Source organism: Volvox carteri (genome assembly GCF_000143455.1).
Source record: "Volvox carteri f. nagariensis unplaced genomic scaffold VOLCAscaffold_35, whole genome shotgun sequence".
NCBI lineage: Eukaryota > Viridiplantae > Chlorophyta > Chlorophyceae > Chlamydomonadales > Volvocaceae > Volvox > Volvox carteri.
In genome coordinates this window covers 1053934-1073035 of record NW_003307578.1, presented here as the reverse complement: position 1 = coordinate 1073035, position 19102 = coordinate 1053934, and the positions used below count along the sequence as shown (strand labels likewise).

Here is a 19102-nt window from a genome sequence, read left to right as displayed (position 1 = left end):
AAAAAGGATAATTAGGTTGAACCTGATTCCAGTTTCTTGTGCTCGTCCCAATGCAGCAAAGGATGGAAGACGTGCCCAAAAGTCCGCAACTATCAACGCTCCTAACGGTCGAGGGATCGACGTGGCAGGGTACTGCATCCAGCGCCAAAATGGCCGCCGAACACACTACATCTCACATATACATATGAATTGTCGTAGTCGAAGTCCCAAGCCACAGTTAATGCGATCAATCGATTCATCCTGTCCTGACTCTGCCTCCATCGCGTGATGTAGCGTTCTGGCCAACGTGCAATTCCCAAACAAATGTCCGCAATCGTCCTGAACCAATGGCAATCCGGACGGGCTGAGAGCAATCTGACGTCCTCGTTCTCTCTGTGTACGGTCCCGGAAATTATCAAGTGCCAACCGCCAGTAAGCTTTTCCCACTTCATCACCCACATCTGTGCAAAGTGTTCGCTGACAATTAATTGCTCGAACAGTAGCTGCGGCGTAATATCCTCACTATAGGCGTCTAAAGCAAAGGCTTATGCTTTGCCGTAATGATATGCAAACCGTTTAGGTCGCTTCGCCGCAGCCCGTGTCCGCAGCGCGGTATGAATAGCGCACGTGAGTTTGGTGCTTTATCTTTTTTGTACTGTTCAGCGCGCATCCCACCCGTCCATCCCTGTTCGCGAAGGCACTTGTTTAGGGACGTGGCGAGATGTTATGCGTTACAGGTAATATCCACCTATGTACGGTAAACTTGTGCACACACTTTATACACGTGTTGACATTGTATGTTATTCCACTTTATTTATGAAAGCGGACACGCCGCTTTTGTTCGACCAGGCACCAGGGAAAAAATGATGCATGACCACATGGCACCGGGCAAATACACCCTGTAAGAGATTCGGCCACACAACATGTATTGCCAAACAAGCACACAAAACTAGCAAGCTACACATTTTTCCCTACCATACCCAGCAACATATGTACTACCCAGTGTTTTATATACAGACAATAGCCTGCATGCACATGTCTACCGCGTACGTCTTGTATTAGCGTATGTCTTGTATCGTATTAACGATGATTACCGTATCTGCATGCTATCTACAAGGTCAAGAACACATGATGCACCAAGCGCACGAGTTGCACCAGTTGGGAGGGTTATAAAACAGCGTATTCGTCGAAGATGGCGCTGGTGCAGCTGTTGGACTGGAGGTAGGCTTTGGAGTTGCCGTGGGTGTAGGCGTGGGTGTGGGCGTGGGCGCCGCCGTGGGGGTAGGGGTAGAAAACCACGGCCATGTGAAGACGCCACCAGGCGTCGGTGTGGGTGTGGGTGTTGCGGTCGGTGCAGGGGCTGGCGCAGCGGTAGGCGTCGGTGCAACCGTCGGTGTGGGGGTAGCCGGAGCGGTTGGCACCGGCGTCGAGGACGAGGATGCAAGACGTCCTGTCTGCGCATTGAGGAGCCTAGACGGTGACGACGAGCTGAATCTGATATTTGCGGCCGCGGCTGCAATACTGTCCCGGACGGTAGCGACAGAAGCACCGGAGGTAGCTTGCAGAACCATGGCCGCCACACCAACAGCCTGTGGCGGCGGATGGTGCAAGGGAGGTGGGCAGCGACGATGTTTACGCTCGTGAATAGCAAGGAAAATAGGTCAGCAAGCTTTGTATGAAACCCGTTCAGGTAGTAGTGGCTTACGACAACCCAGTCCGTTTGCTTGCTATAGCGCACATTCATCCCTCCCATCCACTCCCCAGAGTACAAATTAGCGGAATGATATCCTTCCTAGCTTTTAAGCTACACTCACATGCGGGGCTGCCATGCTTGTGCCCGACATGGTCGCCTCCGTGTTGTCGCCAGAGTAACTGGCCGACACGATGTACGACCCGGGTGCGAAGGTGAAGACGCAGCTGCCCACGTTTGAGAAGGATGCCAGCGAGTCATCCTTGTTGGTCGCACCGACCGCGATGGCGGACGGAGCAGAGGCGGGGCTGCAACGCGAGGGGATGTGCGGTGACGGCCGCATGAACAAGTGTTTAGCAAGGCAAGTTTCAAGAGTTTCCATCGTTTCAAGAGTTTCACGCCGGCCTAGTCCCATTTCCCTGGGGTGAATTGATGATTATACTGTACCTGTAGCTGCAAGTGTCCCCGCCGTTGTTGTTGCCAGCCGCTACCACGACGACCACGCCGGCCTAGGGTCCATTACCAAAGGGACAGTCGTAGTCAACGGTAGGAAGGCAAATCGTAAACCAGAAATACAAGTATCAAGTAGGCATGCGAGCAGGTAGCAGGCACCCTGCCGTACGCTATGTACGAAAGGACACGCACCTCACGTGGCACAGAAACGGTAACCGAGCATCACGCGACCCAACTGCATCCAGAAGCCCGCTTGCATTAGGAACGGCCATGCACCCGCTTACGTTGGTAAGGTCGGCCACAGCGTCGTTTAGACTGGCGGCGCGGGGCCCGTTCAGGGACATGCCTACCACCGCCTGGCGGATACCATTGCGGCCCACGTAATCCTTGACCCTGTCAGGTGCGGGAGCGATGAGGTGCGTGCAGCGGGTACACAATCATCCAAACCTAGCTTATCCAAAGGGCAATACGGCCGTCGGGAAGGAAAGCAAGCCGATATTCCAATTTGACCCAAGGAATGTAAGGGTCTGGGGTAAGTCGGGGTTGGGCCAGTTGCCCATGCAGAACATGTAGCTACTTGCCCCTCCGTAAGGAAAATTTGGGAGGTACGGGGGAGCCCGCAAGTTTCAGGAAGGTCAGTGTCGAACCCTGGCGCGTACGTACCAGCCAAGACCGGCGATGATGTTCGAGTACGAGCCGCTGCCCGAAGAGTCCAGCACCTTGACAGGGTGGAGAATTGCGTTGCGGGCAACACCGTACACAGCTCCTAGGGCCGTGCCTGTTATTGACGGACAGGGTTGTTTTCAAGGCGGCGGCGTTCTCTCCGTAGGGTTCCAAGGTTGGCCAGCGGGACAGAAAAAGAGATAACACATTTTTCGAGATAATAATATCAAGGCTCTTGCATGATCACATGAAGCTGCACAAATTGTCGGAATCATCGACAGCGCATAACACCAGAACCTAAATGAATATCATAAGTAGAGGCCCCCAATTACCCAAAAGTCTTACCAGCCACGTGGGTGCCATGACCGTTGTCATCTTGGTAGCTGTTGCCCACAAAGGACGTACCCTCGCCGACACGGCCATAGAAGGCAACGTGGCTGGTGCGCACGCCGGTGTCCAGAATGAAGACTGTTGGGTACGATGTAAACCACATGTAGCAAGAACTCAAGTTGGGTGATTGGGACTAGATGCGGACTAGATACGGTAAGCAGGGCAGGGACCCGTCGAAGAGCTCAACGGGAGAGCTCAACGATAGACGCACCATTGAAGAAGAGAAGCGGCTGCTTATATTTCAGTCAGCATGCGGTGACACCGCACAGCACTCACCGTGCGTCCCACTACCATCCAAGCGTCCTGGTCGGTAACCGTTATCCAAAGGCAGGTTCAACTGCGGCAGGCAAGAGGGTACGCCGAAAGAGTTTAGGTCCAGCCACGCGCAGCAGTACAAAGCCAAGACATCAACAGAACGCGCCAGTACTACCTACATATGCGTAGGGGTCCCACGAATTCGCATCCAATATATGTTTCAATCTCGGCCCTCGCTTGCGCCCATCGGCTTTTTCCTCGCGCACCTGGTCGATGCGGTCCAGACCCCACGACCGTGGGTTAGACTCGGAAGTCTCCGCAGATCGGAAACCACCATTGGAAGCATCATCCACACCAGTGCCATTGCATGTGCCGGCCGCCCAGCTGTTGAGGCCCGCGCACCAGGCGTGGCAGGCGCTGCTGTAGTCCTGGCCATCGCTACCGCACACCGGCTTGTACACCTCGGCGCAGACGCAGTCCTCCCGCGGAACCGGTTTAGGACTGGCGCTCGCATTAGGGCCGCCTCTAGGATTTGAGCTAGTGCCGTTAGCGGTGTTCGAGTGCGTGGTTACGACGCCGAGGGAAGCCTGGAGGTCGACCTCCATATACTCGAGGGACGCGCCCAGCGTGGAGCGCATTCGCTCCAAGTCAACCTGTGTGCCAGCGCATGGACGTAAGTGGTTAGGAACATAGTCAAAAGCTTAAGGGCACGTGGTGGGGTGCAAAAGTTACATTCAATTCCTTCTCACTCAAGTTGCTAATGCCCACCTGCGAGTTGACTGTGAAGGACTGGAAGGACCACGGTAGGGGCGCTGCGTCGGGGCTACTCAGGTCGAAGACGGCACCCAGGGTGAACGAATCACAGGCGCCGCGGAAGCGGGAGCCGCCCTGGGGCATCGCGCCAGCCAACTCCTACAGGGAACGAACCGTGCAGGACGGAACGGCCTTTTTTTATATTGTAGCCGTCCAGGTGTCGTAACCGGCCGAAGGAAAGGCATCGTGATGCTAGGAATTCATACTGTCAGCGCGTGCATGCAGTGCATGCACGCATACCGTACGACGCGAGTCCTTCTCTATAACGAAGGGTCAATCGCGCGCTCCCGGGTCCCGGCCACACCAGCCTGTACCTAGCCTGTACCTATCCTCGGGCACTGGGCTGCTGCCAATCCTCGCCACGTCACGTAAACACCCAACCGTCTTCAGGCAGGGGGTCCTCGTGCTCACTGCGACGTGCGCTTTAGTAATGACGCACCTGGCAAATGGACTTGAGGGTGCCTAAGTTCGCGGTGGACTTCAGCTTCATAATGTACTTCTGCTGCACAGGGGCTGCTTGGTCGTTCTGCAAGTTACGCCAGGCACATAACGCACATAAGCATCGGGCGAAAAAGGGGATGCAAAAGTGGAACCGAGGCGCGAACAGTAAGGATATCATTCCGCGCCGGGCCCCCTCTTATTATCAGGGGAATGCTCAACTAAAGCTAAATTCTTCAAGCTCGGGCCTACGCACGGTTACCTTCATGTTTTTTTCGCTTGATCAGTACGTGGCGTGATCAGCAAAAAAGCCCTAAGGGACATTTAGGAGAGATGTACAACCGGGATACGGCATATGCACTACGTATGCCGTACGAACCTGAGTGGTCTCTATGTTGAGCACAGGCAGCTTGGCCGGGGTTGGCATGCCCAACTGCAGCGGCGCCAAGTCAACTCCGTTCCACTCGGACGCCGACAAGCCCAGGGACACGAGGCGCACGGAACTCAGCTGCAGCTTGAAGCCGATGCCTGATGCAGAGGGTTTCCCCCAAAGCGACACGACGCCATATATACTAACAAGGTATATAAAGCCGGCTTGCATTGGGATGGATCATCATCATACTGCTTGATATTCTCATATTGTTTTTATAGTGCTCAAGCGCGAAGTGTATAACGTGAGAATGGAAGGCGAAAATCAACGTGGTCAGCGGCGCTGTTCTTAACACAACCGTATCAGCTCACCGCTGACGTCCCTCACGACAATGCGGTTCCAGCCGCTAATGTCGGCAATCTGGGTAATGGTAGTGCCAGGGATGGTCGCCAGCTGCGCCAGCGAGATCTGGAACCGAATCCAGCCCTCGTCGTCCGACCCGAGAACAACCACGCCTTGCTGGTCGGCAATGGTGCTGTCCAGCCTCGAGTACTGGACTTCACTGTCGTTAGGTACAGACGAACGGTGCATGAAGCGTAGGAAAGGGCCACAAGCGTGTGTTTCGGGTATATTGCGACGTGTTCGTAACCGCACGTAGAATCGTGTGCTCGTCGTGCAGAAACGTTTGCTCCCAAGTGGAGCTGGAATAGCAGGCATGTCACATCGCGTGCGCGGCTGGCGTCCTGTGTTAAAACATGAGGTTACAGGTTCCTGCGCTATGTTCCTTTTGCGTGTTCAACGCACGGTGCGATATTGCCCTTGGCGACGACGAGGGAGGTCGCTGTGGGGCATACGCCATTTCGCTTTCTAAATCTATTAGTAGCTTCAGTACGGTGCACACAGCATGTTTCCAGCAGCCAGCTACTAAGAATCGTAGCCACTGAATACAGTCTGTCACACTTCCGGAAGGGCAGCGGCAATGACGCGCTGACTGAGGCATAAAACGTGTCCTAAAGAGAGAGACCGCAGGGTCAACGCGCAACAACGGGAAACCACCCTACCCGCTCAGACGACGCTGTCGAGTGTCCTTCAGGTACAAGGCAACACGCGCCACGCCCGCTCCCTTGACCCACATGTCCAGCACACTGCGCGACACATTAGTCACCCAACAGTCAAGGACGCGGAAAGGCAATACTAGGGAAGGAACAAAAAATGCTGAAAGGGGGTCTAGAGCCATTTTTAGGTGTGTGCTAGAGATGAACCGAGCACATGCAAACAGTGGTCTAGCACTTTAGCGCTTTACTGTTTAGCCCTTTACTATCAGCTACGTAAGCATGCAGTGTTAAGCATGCCGTGTTGGCATGGACATACCTGCTGCCCGAGAATGCACCGTCGGTCTCGAAGACCAGCGCGGCCCAAGGCGCGATCTCGGCATATATGCTGGCGTTGTCGGCGGCACGGCGCTGTGGCACGGTCGGGTGGGAAACGTACGCACATTCATTATTGCTAGCAGCGGCCCTTGGAACCAAACATAACCACAATATCAGAGGATCAATCCAAACGGAAACAGCACAAAAGGATTGCCAGCAGACCATTATCGCACGCCCGGCGATCGAACGGACAAGATACATCTTTCACTACGGCGACCTTTATTTCATCATCATAGCGTGACGCTGCCTGCGCGTCTCACCCGAATGACGTCAGTAAAGTTGCAATCAACGCAGCCAAGTGACGCTGACCGCCAGCCGGACGCCAAGCCGCCAGTGTACGGATCGGTGATGTGCGTGATGGTTCCGGCCGGCAGGACGGATACAGCGCCACCGTTAATGGAAGCGATCAGGTCGCTTGCAGGGGGATTTGTTACTGATGCGATGGTCCCACTGGGCGGGGAGCCGACGGCGTTGCTGCTCTTGGATGACGACACGCCGCCAGTCGATGCTTGGACCGGGCTGCCGGTTGAGCTCTGTGCATGGGATGAAAAGAAACAGAATTGACGCCGAAATATCAAGAAATGCCAGCTTTGGATGGTAGTATATCCCTGCTTTGTTTGCGTGGGGTATCGAAAGACATGTACGAATACAGGACTGAGGATTAAAGCTGAGGGCATGAGCGACCCACATCACAAATAGTTCCGATCAGTTGATTCAATGCTGGCTTCATGTGGGTCGCTCAGGTTTGAAGGGTTGAAGACATCTACCTTTATACTGAACTATTCCGTCCTGTCAACCTCAACGTTCCTGCGTCCTCTTGCACTTTCCGCATCATGAACACGGCCCCGCTGTTCAAAAATCTGCCCCACGCTTACATTATAGGTAAGTTTAACTGTCGTAGCCGACAAAGAGCGACCGGAAGCGGTAACCGACAACGGTCGCAAGAAGAGCGTGATGAGGAGCGGAAGAATGGCAGAGGCTGCGGCAACCTGGGCGGCGCGGTGCGTATCGCGGCCGGCCGCCATCGCGGAACCGCCTTAGCTGACAACTGTTAAGGCCCGAATGAAGGCCCTTGTCTCCAAAACGTGGTCTCGTAATGGAGAGGTTGAGCACCTCAGGCGGTTGCAAGGCCGCTCAGTTGCGGTATTCGGTGTTACCTGCACGATGAACGAAGAGCAGGCGGGTGAAGAAGGAAAGGACTCGCGCGCAACTCGGCAGTCAACTACAACGCGGCATAGGGCCAAGTGCTCGGAAAAAGACATCTTGATTGCCATGAACGTGCTTTTAAAATCTGAAAGCTCTGTGGGCCTGCCTTGGCTTGTAATTACGGCCTGTTGGCCGTTTTATTTGCCAAGATCAAGTAAGGCAGCGGCTTGACTGTGGTCACACGAGCCGCAACCATCAGTCAAGCTCCGACGTGGAGGTGATTCGCTTTTCGGATCCAACTCACCAGGACTGCTTGAAGTCGGCCTCTTTGTCGGCGCAACCAGCGAGCACTCGTATGGGAGTTGGGTAGGGACCAAAGGAAACGATAAATAAGGGAGCCGCTCACCGGGTATGAACTTACGAATCACAAACTTCTACTATCTGTGACACGATAAAAATGAGCTGGCGATGGGCTTTTATGCGTCTCGCAAGCACGGAAGGGCATCAAATGCCGTACGCATCCCCTTGGCATGCCGTCTGGAAAAAAGTCAGCGGAGAACGGGCCAACGTAAAGTAAGCGGCCACGTGGCAAGGCAAGCTGCTGGTGAAGCAAGCTCGTCTTCTTTTTTCTGGTACTTAAACTGGTATAAAATAGGTTGATTTGGGTAGGTTGAGCAGCAGGATTAGCTTATGTTTCGACGTCTCCTCAAATTCCGTCGTGTTAAAACGTGCTTTCCCTCCTAATCCATTAACAATTTCGGCTTCCTCTAAAAATATGTAGACTTTCTGATCAGCTATGGGCCATGACCAGCAATGGGGCTTTGGCTGGCTGTGAAAGCCCTATATTACAAACAGAAGGAATGCGAGAAGGGGGCCGCCGTCACAAACGAAAAGCATGACACCTGGCATGCAGGCAGGGAAACGGTGTTGAACTGACTGCCAACACTCCCACATCCAAGGACGGATGAGTCACAGCTCGCTTGCTTCATGCAGACGACGTGCTTCCCACATGATACATTATTGCCAAGAATGCACAGCAAATAGGATAACAGGGCAGTGGCGATGGTTGGGCTAGCCTCGTCCTCCCTTTGGGGTGGGTGGAGGAGCTGGGATGGAAAACACGGTCGGAAGTCCGTTCCGTGTCCGTGCCGTTTGCAAGACCTGAAGCCCGCACGTCTGGGTGATATTCGGACTGGGGTCTTATGGTGGATTACGTTGGGTCCTTTATGTGCCAAATGCTACCGGGCTGCTTGTACTCTCATATGTGGCCTGTGTTAATAATAGCGGATGACGTCTGGAATTATTTTTGAGCATCTATAGGTCGTGGCCTGGTATAATAGACAAGAACCATCCATAGACGAATAAAAAATTAGACGGAAATGCATATTGCCTCCCGTAGCGACAACAGCTGCCCATGACGCGTGGTGTCGCATTTGCCCAAGGGAATGTTTCAGTGTTGAGCATGGTGAATTGCTTCGTTGGGAGTTCGTTGGGATTCCTTCTCAAGCAACACCCCCTGGCCACCCTTTCCTTCCAATCAACGATGCGAACAAGCTCGCTTGTCAGTTGCAAGCCAGCGATGAGGATTCCTAAGCTTTCACGTCTGAGTCCAATCTCTCAAGTCTGAGCGTATTAACTGTCTATCCAGTGATGTCCAGTTAGTGCCGCCTGACCGAGTTCAATTTGAATAAGGCCCACAGAGGGACGTTCTGACTGGACCCGACTGTAACATCGCAAGCGGCTTGCAGTTTTCCAAAAGTGAAAACACTCCACCTATTTTACAGTCTGCGGACGGACTACAACCCATTTCACACGCGTGTGAAATGCCAAACCGATGGTACGTACGTACGTACGCGCACATGGTAGCCCGCATGGTAACCAGGAATATCTGGCACAAGTAGACTAATATGAGGAGAGGCAGCATGGCAGAGGCTGCGGCAACCTGGGCGGCACGGTGCGTATCGCGGCCGGCCGCCATCGTGGAACCGCCTTAGCTGACAACTGTTAAGGCCCGAATGAAGGCCCTTGTCTCCAAAACGTGGTCTCGGTTGAGCACCTCAGGCTGTTGCAAGGCCGCTCAGTTGCGGTATTCGGTGTTACCTGCACGATGAACGAAGAGCAGGCGGGTGAAGAAGGAAAGGACTCGCGCGCAACTCGGCAGTCAACTACAACGTGGCATAGGGCAACGGGCTGGGAAAAAGAACTTCTCGACCGTCAAGCGTGCTTTATGAAAAGTAAGATTTGTATGCCTGTGCATCTTGACGGGTGTTTACTTCGTTTGGCCCAAACGCAGGGAAGGACGGAAGCAGTTTGACTAGGTTTGACTCTGGCTGGCTAACTGTACAAACCGCAACAAGTCAAGCTCCGACGTGAACTTGACATACATAGTTATTTTTTTGATTTGAATCAGCAGGACTGCTTGAAGTCGGCCGCGTTGACTCCGCACCGAGCAATCGTATGGGACTTGGGCATGGGTCTGTCGGGGGTTCCGTACATAAGAGAGCTGATTACCAGATAGATAAATCAAGAGACACAAAACTCAATTTTTGGGCACTAAAACCAAGATTTTGAGATCTGGACGATGGGCTTTTATGCATCCCCAAGAGCGGAAAACGTAAAAAGTCGTACGGATCCCCTTTTGCATCTAGGGGTCAGGCAGCCACGTGTAAACAATCATGCTGGTAAATCAAATTCGACCGTTCACCTTTTCTGCTTGAACAGGTTTCTAAAAGGCCTTCAGCAGCCAGGCTTCGCTGTCGACACCTATCGACGTCTCCGAAAGTTTTCATCGTCTGTGAACACGACCGCGGTTGCACTCCGTACCAAACTAATGATTTCAGACTGATATTCATATATATGGTAGATCAGCTATGAGCTATGACTATCAGGAGGGCTTTGCCTGACTGTCACAATTCCGGAATAAACACAAATGCTGTGCACACGGTAGGGGCCTGATTTTGTGCGTGGCAGAAAGGAACCATCAACAGATCTCTATGATTATTGTTTAACGTCATCGCGCGCTTTCGGCATCATCCATCTCGTAGAGCCCGCCGCACCTGGGGTTGTGAAGTTGCGTAAACTCGAACCCAGGATAGCAAATTCCTGAGGTCCTACACGAATATGGATCCCATTGGCACCAGCGCTCGGCGGACAGCGCACGCGCACGACGCCGCTGGAGAGGCGCCGCCTAACAAAGCGCGGCGACTGACCGCGGAAAGCGGCGTCGGGCCAAACGGTGAGCAGGTGGCTCGACGCCACTGCCTCCAACGCTTCGCAGCGCCCGGATAGAAGTGGCTATATCCTTATCGCATCCGATGAACATGACAATAAGCCAGACAACCTCAGCTCCTGCCTCCCTCGTTGCAGAAGTTCGCACGCTTTTTGCGCTAACAGACCGCAAGCGCGCGCCTGCATATACGTGCACACCCGCACAGCCCGACCCAATTCCCCGCGACCCACATACCCACAGGCTCTCTGTCCCATAGCAACCCCGCATCCCCGTGCAGCGCTCCCCGCGGTACCATCACGTCCGACCACGCCGCCATCGCCGCCATCGCCGGAAATGGGTCAGCTGCGGACAGCAGCCTCCTAACCCACAACCATTCACACTACCAGCAACGCTATCAGCTCAACTCTGGCGAGGCAGCAGCTGCCGGGATGGGTCTGGAGGAGGGAGGGCATGAAAGCCAGCGGCTAGAGGTGAGGTGCTGTCCTATCCATCAGCGCGCCATAATAGTTGGTCATAAAATATGGTCATTGCGGACTGAGCCTCGGGTTTGTTACGGGGGCAAATGTTGGTGGAATATCGCTTCGTAAAATTAACTAGGTAAATACTAACAGATACAAGTCATCGTAAAACACAGATCGCACGTACGTTGTACCACGAGTTGCGGAGGTGGGCACTTCATTATGTCGCATTCAGGATGCATCAGCACGTAAGCTAATGCAGTTTCGTTTATGTTGCTGGGCTTTGGAGGCAAACAGAGCCCGAAGGGGCAAGCACCATGTCCCCAGGGAGCAGCAGATTTGCCGCTGTTGTGACACCAATAGCCAAGTCGAGGATGAAAAACACGTGTTATTGGAATGCCCAGCGTATAATGATAATCTCGCGGGAAAAGGGAAGGATTCAATCATCAACAGAGCATGTTGGAAGCCATGAAATGGGAGCAGCACATTTGGCGAGAATGTTGGAACGTATGGGGGCTCACCGCAACTCGGTTATCCCCCTTGGGCGCTAGTCTGGGCTGATAGTGCGGTATTTCCTTTTTTCGTGCCTTTTAGGCGTTCAGGTCCCTCGGCCCTTATGGGTAGCTTTACAGGTATGAGGTCACGCACCCCAACCATGTAACACACATACACACATACACACACATGCGCACGACCGCCGAGCAACCCACACATCCTCGTGATGGCATGGCCGTTCCTTGGAGCGGTGCGGTCAGGGCTGCATGCAGCAAGCTTACGATTACGACTGCGGCTCCTTCCTTGGTGTATAACGCATGGATAAAGCACGCCTTGGCAACCCTGTACACGGTTCTCCGCTGCGCTCGACACCAACAAACACGCACAAGCAGCAGACATGGGAAAGGAAAGACTTGCTTTAGTGCGCAGACGCAAACGTGGCGCAGGGGGAGCTGTGTCCTCCCGTAATCGGAGGCCCATCCCAAGCTTGCCCCGTCCTGTTGTGCCCGTGTCCTCCAGGTGGCGCTGGACGATGGCGGCGAGGAACAAAACCACCGCACCGCCGCCGGTCGCCAAGACGGCGGCGGTATCATCATCGGCGGCAGCGGCGGCGGCGGCGGGTGCGACGACGCGCTGGCAGGACATCATCACCACCACAATGACGCTGACGGCGGAGGCGGGGGCGGAGGCGGAGGCCATCCTGAGCAAGAGGTGGCGATAGAGGGGCCTGTGACGGAGACCATTGCCGCAGGACTTCTCGCTCTGCGCCAGCGTCGCACCGCCATCGAGCAGCAGGTGTGCACCTGCCGCCTGACTATTGGTGTGTCGTACTACCTGGGTGTACAACTGCGTAGGCGCGTGCAAGGACGTATGATGTACGGCAATGAAGGCAGTGCACTTTGTATGTACGACAATGAAGGTCGTGCAGCCGTCCAGCGGTTGAGCGGCAACGAATTGAACAAGTTGAATTGGCAGGAGCAGACAGACTGTAACGCAGCGGCTGGCTGTCGCCTGCTGTCAACACGACTCAGGTTGCTTATACCCACATGTGCCCACATGGGGGCAGACGTGGTTCTCATAACATTGCCCCAGTGGCAACCGTTTCCACAGCGCCAGCGCCTTACCACACGTCTTGTTCAGGAGGGAATCACATCAAAATCCCCAAGTATGCATACCGATTTCACCTACCAAACTAGTTGGGCTGGAGGGAGGACAGCGTCATGTAGCCTGGGGGTGCGTGTCGCGTCGTCTGGGGGTGCGTGTCAACGGGTTGCATTCAATGGCAAGGCGCCACGGGACTGCGCCACCCCGCATGTCTTTAAGTGTCGATACACACACATACACACACATACATACATACACGCATACGCACACACACCTTCATGTTGTACGGTAGGTTCATGCTGCCGGCGATCCCTACTGCCAATGCTGTATGTGCCCTTTGGAGCTCGATAGCAATCTGCTGTCGCAGATATGCGTCCGAACCCCCCCTAACCCACGCCAAAACCCCGTGTGCATGCACGCCAACCCGGGGTGGTGTCGACACGGACGCTGACACCACCTCGCTTATTGTGGATGCCACCTGGACGCCGTTGGCCTGATGACCATGTGTGTGGATTGGCGTGGTGTGGCTTGGGGATGGCGTGTCGGCGGAAGATCGACGAGATAACAACTGGTACGTGCCTGTATGGGGGCCACGCGTGTGCAAGGAACTATGGGCGGAGCGGGTCTGGGCCGTCGCTTGATGCCAATAGCCTGAACTGTTGGAGCCATTGGTTAGTGTATGACACCCTACCGATTATTGGTGAGCTAGCATAGCAAGGCGTAGCTTGGCGAATAGTGGAAACCAGGGACCCCGCTGCAGTTAGACGCCATGTTAGATGCCATTACATGTAACATTACAGATGCCATGTATGGGGCTCCTGTATTGGGGCCACCGACTCCCAAGAGGAGTTTATGGTTCCATAGGGTTCCATCCTCCATACAATTCCACTACGGGACTTACTGGGGGCATGTCCGTTATGGCAGCAGGAAAAGGGGCCCCAGGTGGGAAGATGATTTTAATGTGTTTCGCGCAAAACTGGTCCACGTTTCGTATGGTGGTAAAGTATATATGCTATAACCTCCAGCACCAGCGCTAGCCGCCGGGACGTCGTAATGATGATTTTACGTTCCCAGGTGATCGGCATTGGGTGCGCCAGCGGCCTCATCTTGTTGGTACATCACGTTTGCGTCGTTGCCGCACACGGTAGGACCGTCCCGTGAGCCATTTACTGTCGTAGTATCCTGGAGGGCATATCACCCGGGATCTGCATCCACCGTCCGGTTCTTTTTTTACTGAAAAAATCGTGATATAACAAGTGGTGGTGGGGGGGGTAACAGCTGTCCTTGGTTCTGACTATCTGCTCCTGTTGTTGACCTTGCCACAGTGGCATTGGACTACTTGGAGGCCACGAAAAAAGACTTTGTTGAGCGGATGGCAAGGTATTTGGTTTTCTCGAGGGTTGGTGCTTTTGCCTATCCACCAAGCCGAAGCAGTAGGCGCACTTCCTGCGCACTGCGGCACACACGGGGCCAGGTGACGAGGAAGGAGGTCGCGCCGGCGCACTCGCTCTCCTCAGTCAGCCGCCTGCCTACCACCCTGCCGCCATACTAGTCCGCCCTGCCGGCACGCACGCAGTTGCATGGTGTTTTGGCCTTCTGTGCTTATAAACAATCCATGCTATAACATACGTACAAACGCGCATACAAGCACAACGTGAACATCTTAATACACATGCATGATATTGCACACATGTGCAACCCCCGCAGTCCAGTCCATTGCCCGTTCCCTGTCTTCCGCTATCCCTTCCATCCTCGCTCAATCCTTCCCCTCTTTTTTCCTCTCAGCTCAGCGATGTGTTGCGTACAGGGTCAGGAATTCCCACCCGTTCGATATGTGCCAAGCGCCTGCAGGCATATGCTTGCTAGATTAATACGCGCACTACCACCATCACCACCTCCTCCCCCGTCACCTTCACTCGTTCTTGGATCGTCTTTCTCCTCCGTCACCTTCCTCGGCAGCCATTCGCTTGGAAGTGGAACTTGGCGCAGTCGTTTCGGACATCAGCAGTTGATGCTTTGGACCTGGCAATGGCAGTTGATACTTCTGCATCACACACGCACACAGCTTTCCTCTCCCTGGATATCTCTCTTTCCTCACACCTGCAGACTTAAGAGCAACGTGGCAATGTACTGCAACAGCCAGGTTGCGGAGTGGCGGGAGACCAACGCGATGACCCAGGAGGCCCTGAGCCGTCTAGATGCCGCCCGAGCGCTTGTGAGGTCGCTGGGGCTCAACGCCAACAAGGGGGGTATGCCGCAGGACCATGAGGACGACGCGGCGGCGGCGGCGGTGCTCTTCGGCGGCGGAAGCGGCGGCCACCAGGGAGTTGGCATTGGTGATATTGGCGATGGGGTTGGAGGTGGGGATGGTGGCGATGGCGGGGGCAGCGGTGTTGGGCTTGGCCAGGACTGTGTGGGGCTAGGAGAGTGAAGGAGCAAAAGGACTGCAAACGAGCGGAAGGAGCGGACAAGCGAGCAAGGGCTGCAAAGGAGAGCCCTGGGGATGGAGCTCTACGGACAGCTATTGTAAGAGTTGGCAGTGGGAGCGGCGACAGTGATACTTGAGGCCGGGCTCGGTGCGCAGGTGTGGGTGTTTCGGTGTGTGCGAAGAGTGATTCTAGTGCAGGGAACACGGGATGGAGAGCTGTGCGCCGTTGTGGAAAACGGTTAGTCCAATGGGTGCTATGATTTAATCGTTGCTGAGGAAAATGCTCTTCCTGGTAAGGTGCGCCCGCGTGTCCTCGCGTAACTCGATCGCGTAACCCTTGTCGCGACAAGGGTGCCTCGGTCAGTTAGCGGCCCCCAGGCGGCACGCGCACACCTACGGCGCGAAAAAGGAATCATAAAGGACTGGATGAATGGCGGCTGGATCAGAGTACCTGCGCTCGTGTACCGATGTGCGTCTGCAAACCACGAGGCGCGCGTGTGCCGCTGTGCGAGACACGACCTGTGTAACTAGAGGTTACAGGGCTAAAGAGGAGGGTTAGGCCGCCTAACGTTGCGGCAACGATCTGAGTTTGCGAACTTGAGTCTGACGTTAAGAAGTAGCTGCATAATAATTCAGTCGGGGCTTTATAAAGCAAACTTTTCCTGGCCAGCCGGCGTTTGATGCAAAAAAGGACTGCTTCTTATAGCGCTTGTACACGTATACACGGAAAGCGACTCCTCCTTCGTGGTCGTGGGCCTAACCAGCAAGATCCTCATGCTCAGCTGTATGTATCATGAAATCCGCAGTCGCCCAAACAAACGGAAACGGGGCCCCCAACCTGTTCCACATGCTAGGGAACCACTCTGTGTCCCCGACAAGGGCTAGCCTGCCCGCCTGTTAAGAAACCCATATCAGGATATCCGGATAAGTGAAAACTTTAGGGAAACCACCCTCTGTCTACGTTCCTACGCTATACCGCTGCGAGAAAAGCGCTTTCAGTTTAGGAGTGAAGGTGGTCTAATAGTCACACGGCCGCCCCTTCCCCTGCCGCTGACCTGCTGCTCGAGACACCTGTGGTTCCTTTAGGGCCATCCTCAATGCCTCGCCCCTCGCCTGCCTCCCCGTCCCCTGCCCCAATGGCCGCCTTTCTGGATCCGCTCAGATTTTCCGTCGTACCTTTATCTAGCCCAGCGCCAACCCTACCATCTTCCCCCAAACCCCCAAGGGATTTCTCCTTCCAGTTCCCCAGGTCCCGCCCTAGCCCGTTCTCGCCAACGTGGTCCGCCACAGCCGCGAGGCCAGCGCCACTTTCTCCCCTGTTTCTCCGCCTCTGTCGGCTGCACGACACCTCCGCCAACTTGCCCTTCTCGACATCGTCCACACACTCGCCCTTCTCCAACCCCTCCTCGCCTTTCTGCTGCTGCTCTTCTGGCCACTCTTCGCCCCATCCCTGTCCCTGTGTCGAAGCCCCCGGACACGCGGAGTTTCCATCTCCCCCCGCGGTCCCAGAGGATGCGCCAGCGGTTCCGCCGGCAGGAAGCAAGGCCCACGGGTTGTGTTTTTCCGTGTTGTAAGGCAAGCAGCTCTCCACCATGCGCTTCAAAAAGACGCTCTTGACCACAATTTTCGTGTTGTAGGGAAACTCCTGCGACGTAGCAAATGGTAGCAATGCATGTTATGTTTACACGACACGAGTCTAATGTACACTCGCGCCTACCTTGAAGTATAGTCCCACCAATGCCGCCACCGTGGACAGGCTTGCGATACCGCCAATGTCCACCAGTACTACCGAGAATCCGCTGCCGTCCTGGGGGCCCAGCGCCTGCTGGTGCACGCCATACAATGTGCTTGTCAGAAGGAAAAATTGCTTACAGCATCAAAATGCACTTTCGTGAAGCTAGGATGGAAGGTCGGATGCGCACAGTTTGGTTCCTTTTAAGCAAACCCGTGTGTTGCGGCATCCAAAACCTTTGGAAGGAAACACCGAGAGGTCCCGGGTTGAAAGCCCGAAAGCGTCGCGTGATGAGCGGTATTTGCTATTCTAGCTATCCCCTGCTGAAGTGTCAGGTGCAGGGAGTGCTTGGGTGCAGATCGCCAAGGGGTCCCCGGCCAAACACGTCCTCAGCATCTTGCAAACACAGGACATCAGCTGCATCATGCGAAAAATCAAAATGTTTATTTCTTGCATAGACGCTCCACAGACTGCTGTGGCTCTTAGCCTGCCATCAGGACCTAGATGTACTGCCATGAAAGGCCCTCCACTTCTGGCCACGTTCGGCATTTCAACTATCCAAATTTCCCAACCACAAACCCCAACACTAATCACACAACGACTACGTCACTGACCCACCTTAAGCGTTGGCACATCGAAGCCATCCACTTCCTCGAACCTCAGCCCCGGGTAGCGCCGCCGCGCTGCTGCCACCGTGGTCGGGGACTTGTCCACACCCACGATGTAGCGACATCGGCGACTCAGCAGCCAGGTACATTCGCCTGGCGAATAGGAAGGAGGGAACTCGGCAACTCCAGAACTCCACAACGACACAGACGTTTTGATGTTTTAGGTGCAATCCTCGAGACACTGACATTCGCCAGCCCGAAAATCATCGTCCATCTCTCCCGCCTCAGCGTGCAACCTAAACTAGATCCCCAGCCATGCTGGGCTGTTCGCTCCTCCCGGACCGCCCACCTTGCGGCCCAATGTTGAGTTTCCCACCTTTTACCCCCCCACCTGCCCGCCAGCAATGCCTTCTGGCGGGGCCCCAACTGTGCAGGAAAAGACTTTCTTCAGGTTTAGAGCCCCAACTTGTAAACCCGCATATCCTCACCTTCATGTGACCCTACCTCCAACACGGCATCGTCCCAGTTGACCACCGAAGCGGCACAGGTGCGGTAGTGCGTGGTGGAGTGGCAGAGCAGCACACGTTGCTTGACCTGTACCACCGTCGTGTGCAAACGCGAACGTGTGCGTATATGGGGTTGCGGATGTGTATGGATTGGGTTCTAGTTGCTTGTGTTCAGCTGCTTGGATTAATTAGGTCGTGAGAGAGGCGGTCTGGGGAAGAGCTGGTTCGGAACGTAGTCTGAAGGTGACGAGCCTTCGAGCCCACACAAGCTGGCCGAGGCGCGAGGGTGAGGAAGGAAAGCCTGCATTCTCCGAAACCAGGGCTGGCGGCGAGGAGGAGGACCAACTGCGTCACCCGCACCTGAACTGTTTTTCGAAGATTCGTCGGCCGAGCGTAGTATGTCTTTCCATCAATTTGGTACTTGATGCGGATGCGGCCGTAAAACCGCGACCCCGGCTCCGTTACCAGCGGCTCAATTACCTCAGCCCGACCATAGTTACGGACGTCCACGATGTCACCAACACTAAAGTTATTCATTCATATACAATTATATAAATTCGGTGTCGAGTGCGAGGATGGAGGTGACTAAATCTAACTTGCAACCTTTCTCCCTGAACAGGACGACCGTTTACCATACTAGTTTACAAATGATACAAGTCCTGAGTTACATCCTCAGTATGTGCGCTGGCAAATTGCAATAACTTTGCTTTGAAAGACGACTACCGTACGGCAATATTTTGTCGAAAGCAACAGATCAGCTGGCAGCTAGGTGTACTGTGTTGAAGGAGGTTATCTTTATGTTTAGATGACTCTAGTACCTCTGATGCAAATGCCGCAAGCACTTCTAGTTCACGCCAGGAGTTGCGATGTAGGCTGCCTCCATAACGGATGGCAAAACGTACAGCATTAACATTT

General features: G+C 54.5%; 3 protein-coding genes across 3 annotated transcripts; 1 reads left to right on the top strand and 2 right to left on the bottom strand.

Annotated features, from left to right (window-relative positions):
• Positions 1 to 1146: 1146 nt before the first annotated feature.
• On the bottom strand, positions 1147 to 7743 carry VOLCADRAFT_94094 (uncharacterized protein; the record flags this gene model as incomplete). Its single annotated transcript, XM_002953245.1, has 17 exons — positions 1147 to 1433; positions 1529 to 1568; positions 1794 to 1977; positions 2315 to 2515; positions 2786 to 2900; positions 3131 to 3253; positions 3452 to 3512; positions 3697 to 4083; positions 4199 to 4342; positions 4683 to 4769; positions 5061 to 5209; positions 5423 to 5613; positions 6113 to 6196; positions 6423 to 6514; positions 6742 to 7014; positions 7357 to 7470; positions 7639 to 7743. The coding sequence occupies 17 exons, from the start codon at positions 7741 to 7743 to the stop codon at positions 1147 to 1149; spliced, it is 2637 nt and encodes an 878-aa protein (XP_002953291.1).
• A 3004-nt stretch (positions 7744 to 10747) lies between these two features.
• On the top strand, positions 10748 to 15344 carry VOLCADRAFT_94093 (uncharacterized protein; the record flags this gene model as incomplete). The annotated part of the gene is made up of 7 exons (XM_002953324.1): positions 10748 to 10862; positions 11097 to 11326; positions 12329 to 12604; positions 13988 to 14057; positions 14239 to 14387; positions 14699 to 14721; positions 15020 to 15344. 7 exons carry the CDS (start codon positions 10748 to 10750, stop codon positions 15342 to 15344), a joined length of 1188 nt encoding a protein of 395 aa, XP_002953370.1.
• A 696-nt stretch (positions 15345 to 16040) lies between these two features.
• On the bottom strand, positions 16041 to 18854 carry VOLCADRAFT_105885 (uncharacterized protein). Its single transcript, XM_002953244.1, has 5 exons — positions 18548 to 18854; positions 18170 to 18275; positions 17692 to 17834; positions 17059 to 17163; positions 16041 to 16986 (listed from the first exon to the last, which is right to left on the bottom strand). Exons 1-5 carry the CDS (start codon positions 18722 to 18724, stop codon positions 16366 to 16368), a joined length of 1152 nt encoding a protein of 383 aa, XP_002953290.1. The 5' UTR covers positions 18725 to 18854; the 3' UTR covers positions 16041 to 16365.
• Between the last annotated feature and the right edge of the window lie 248 nt (positions 18855 to 19102).

What these genes read in the sequence shown, in the direction of transcription:
- VOLCADRAFT_105885 (XM_002953244.1), bottom strand. Translation starts at nt 18,724, where the DNA reads ATGAATAACTTTAGTGTTGGTGACATCGTGGACGTCCGTAACTATGGT. An exon ending in ATCTTCGAAAAACAGTTCAG is followed by an intron (nt 18,276 to 18,547) that starts GTGCGGGTGACG and finishes ACGGTGGTACAG; the next exon opens with GTCAAGCAACGTGTGCTGCT. An exon ending in TCGATGTGCCAACGCTTAAG is followed by an intron (nt 17,164 to 17,691) that starts GTGGGTCAGTGA and finishes GTGCACCAGCAG; the next exon opens with GCGCTGGGCCCCCAGGACGG.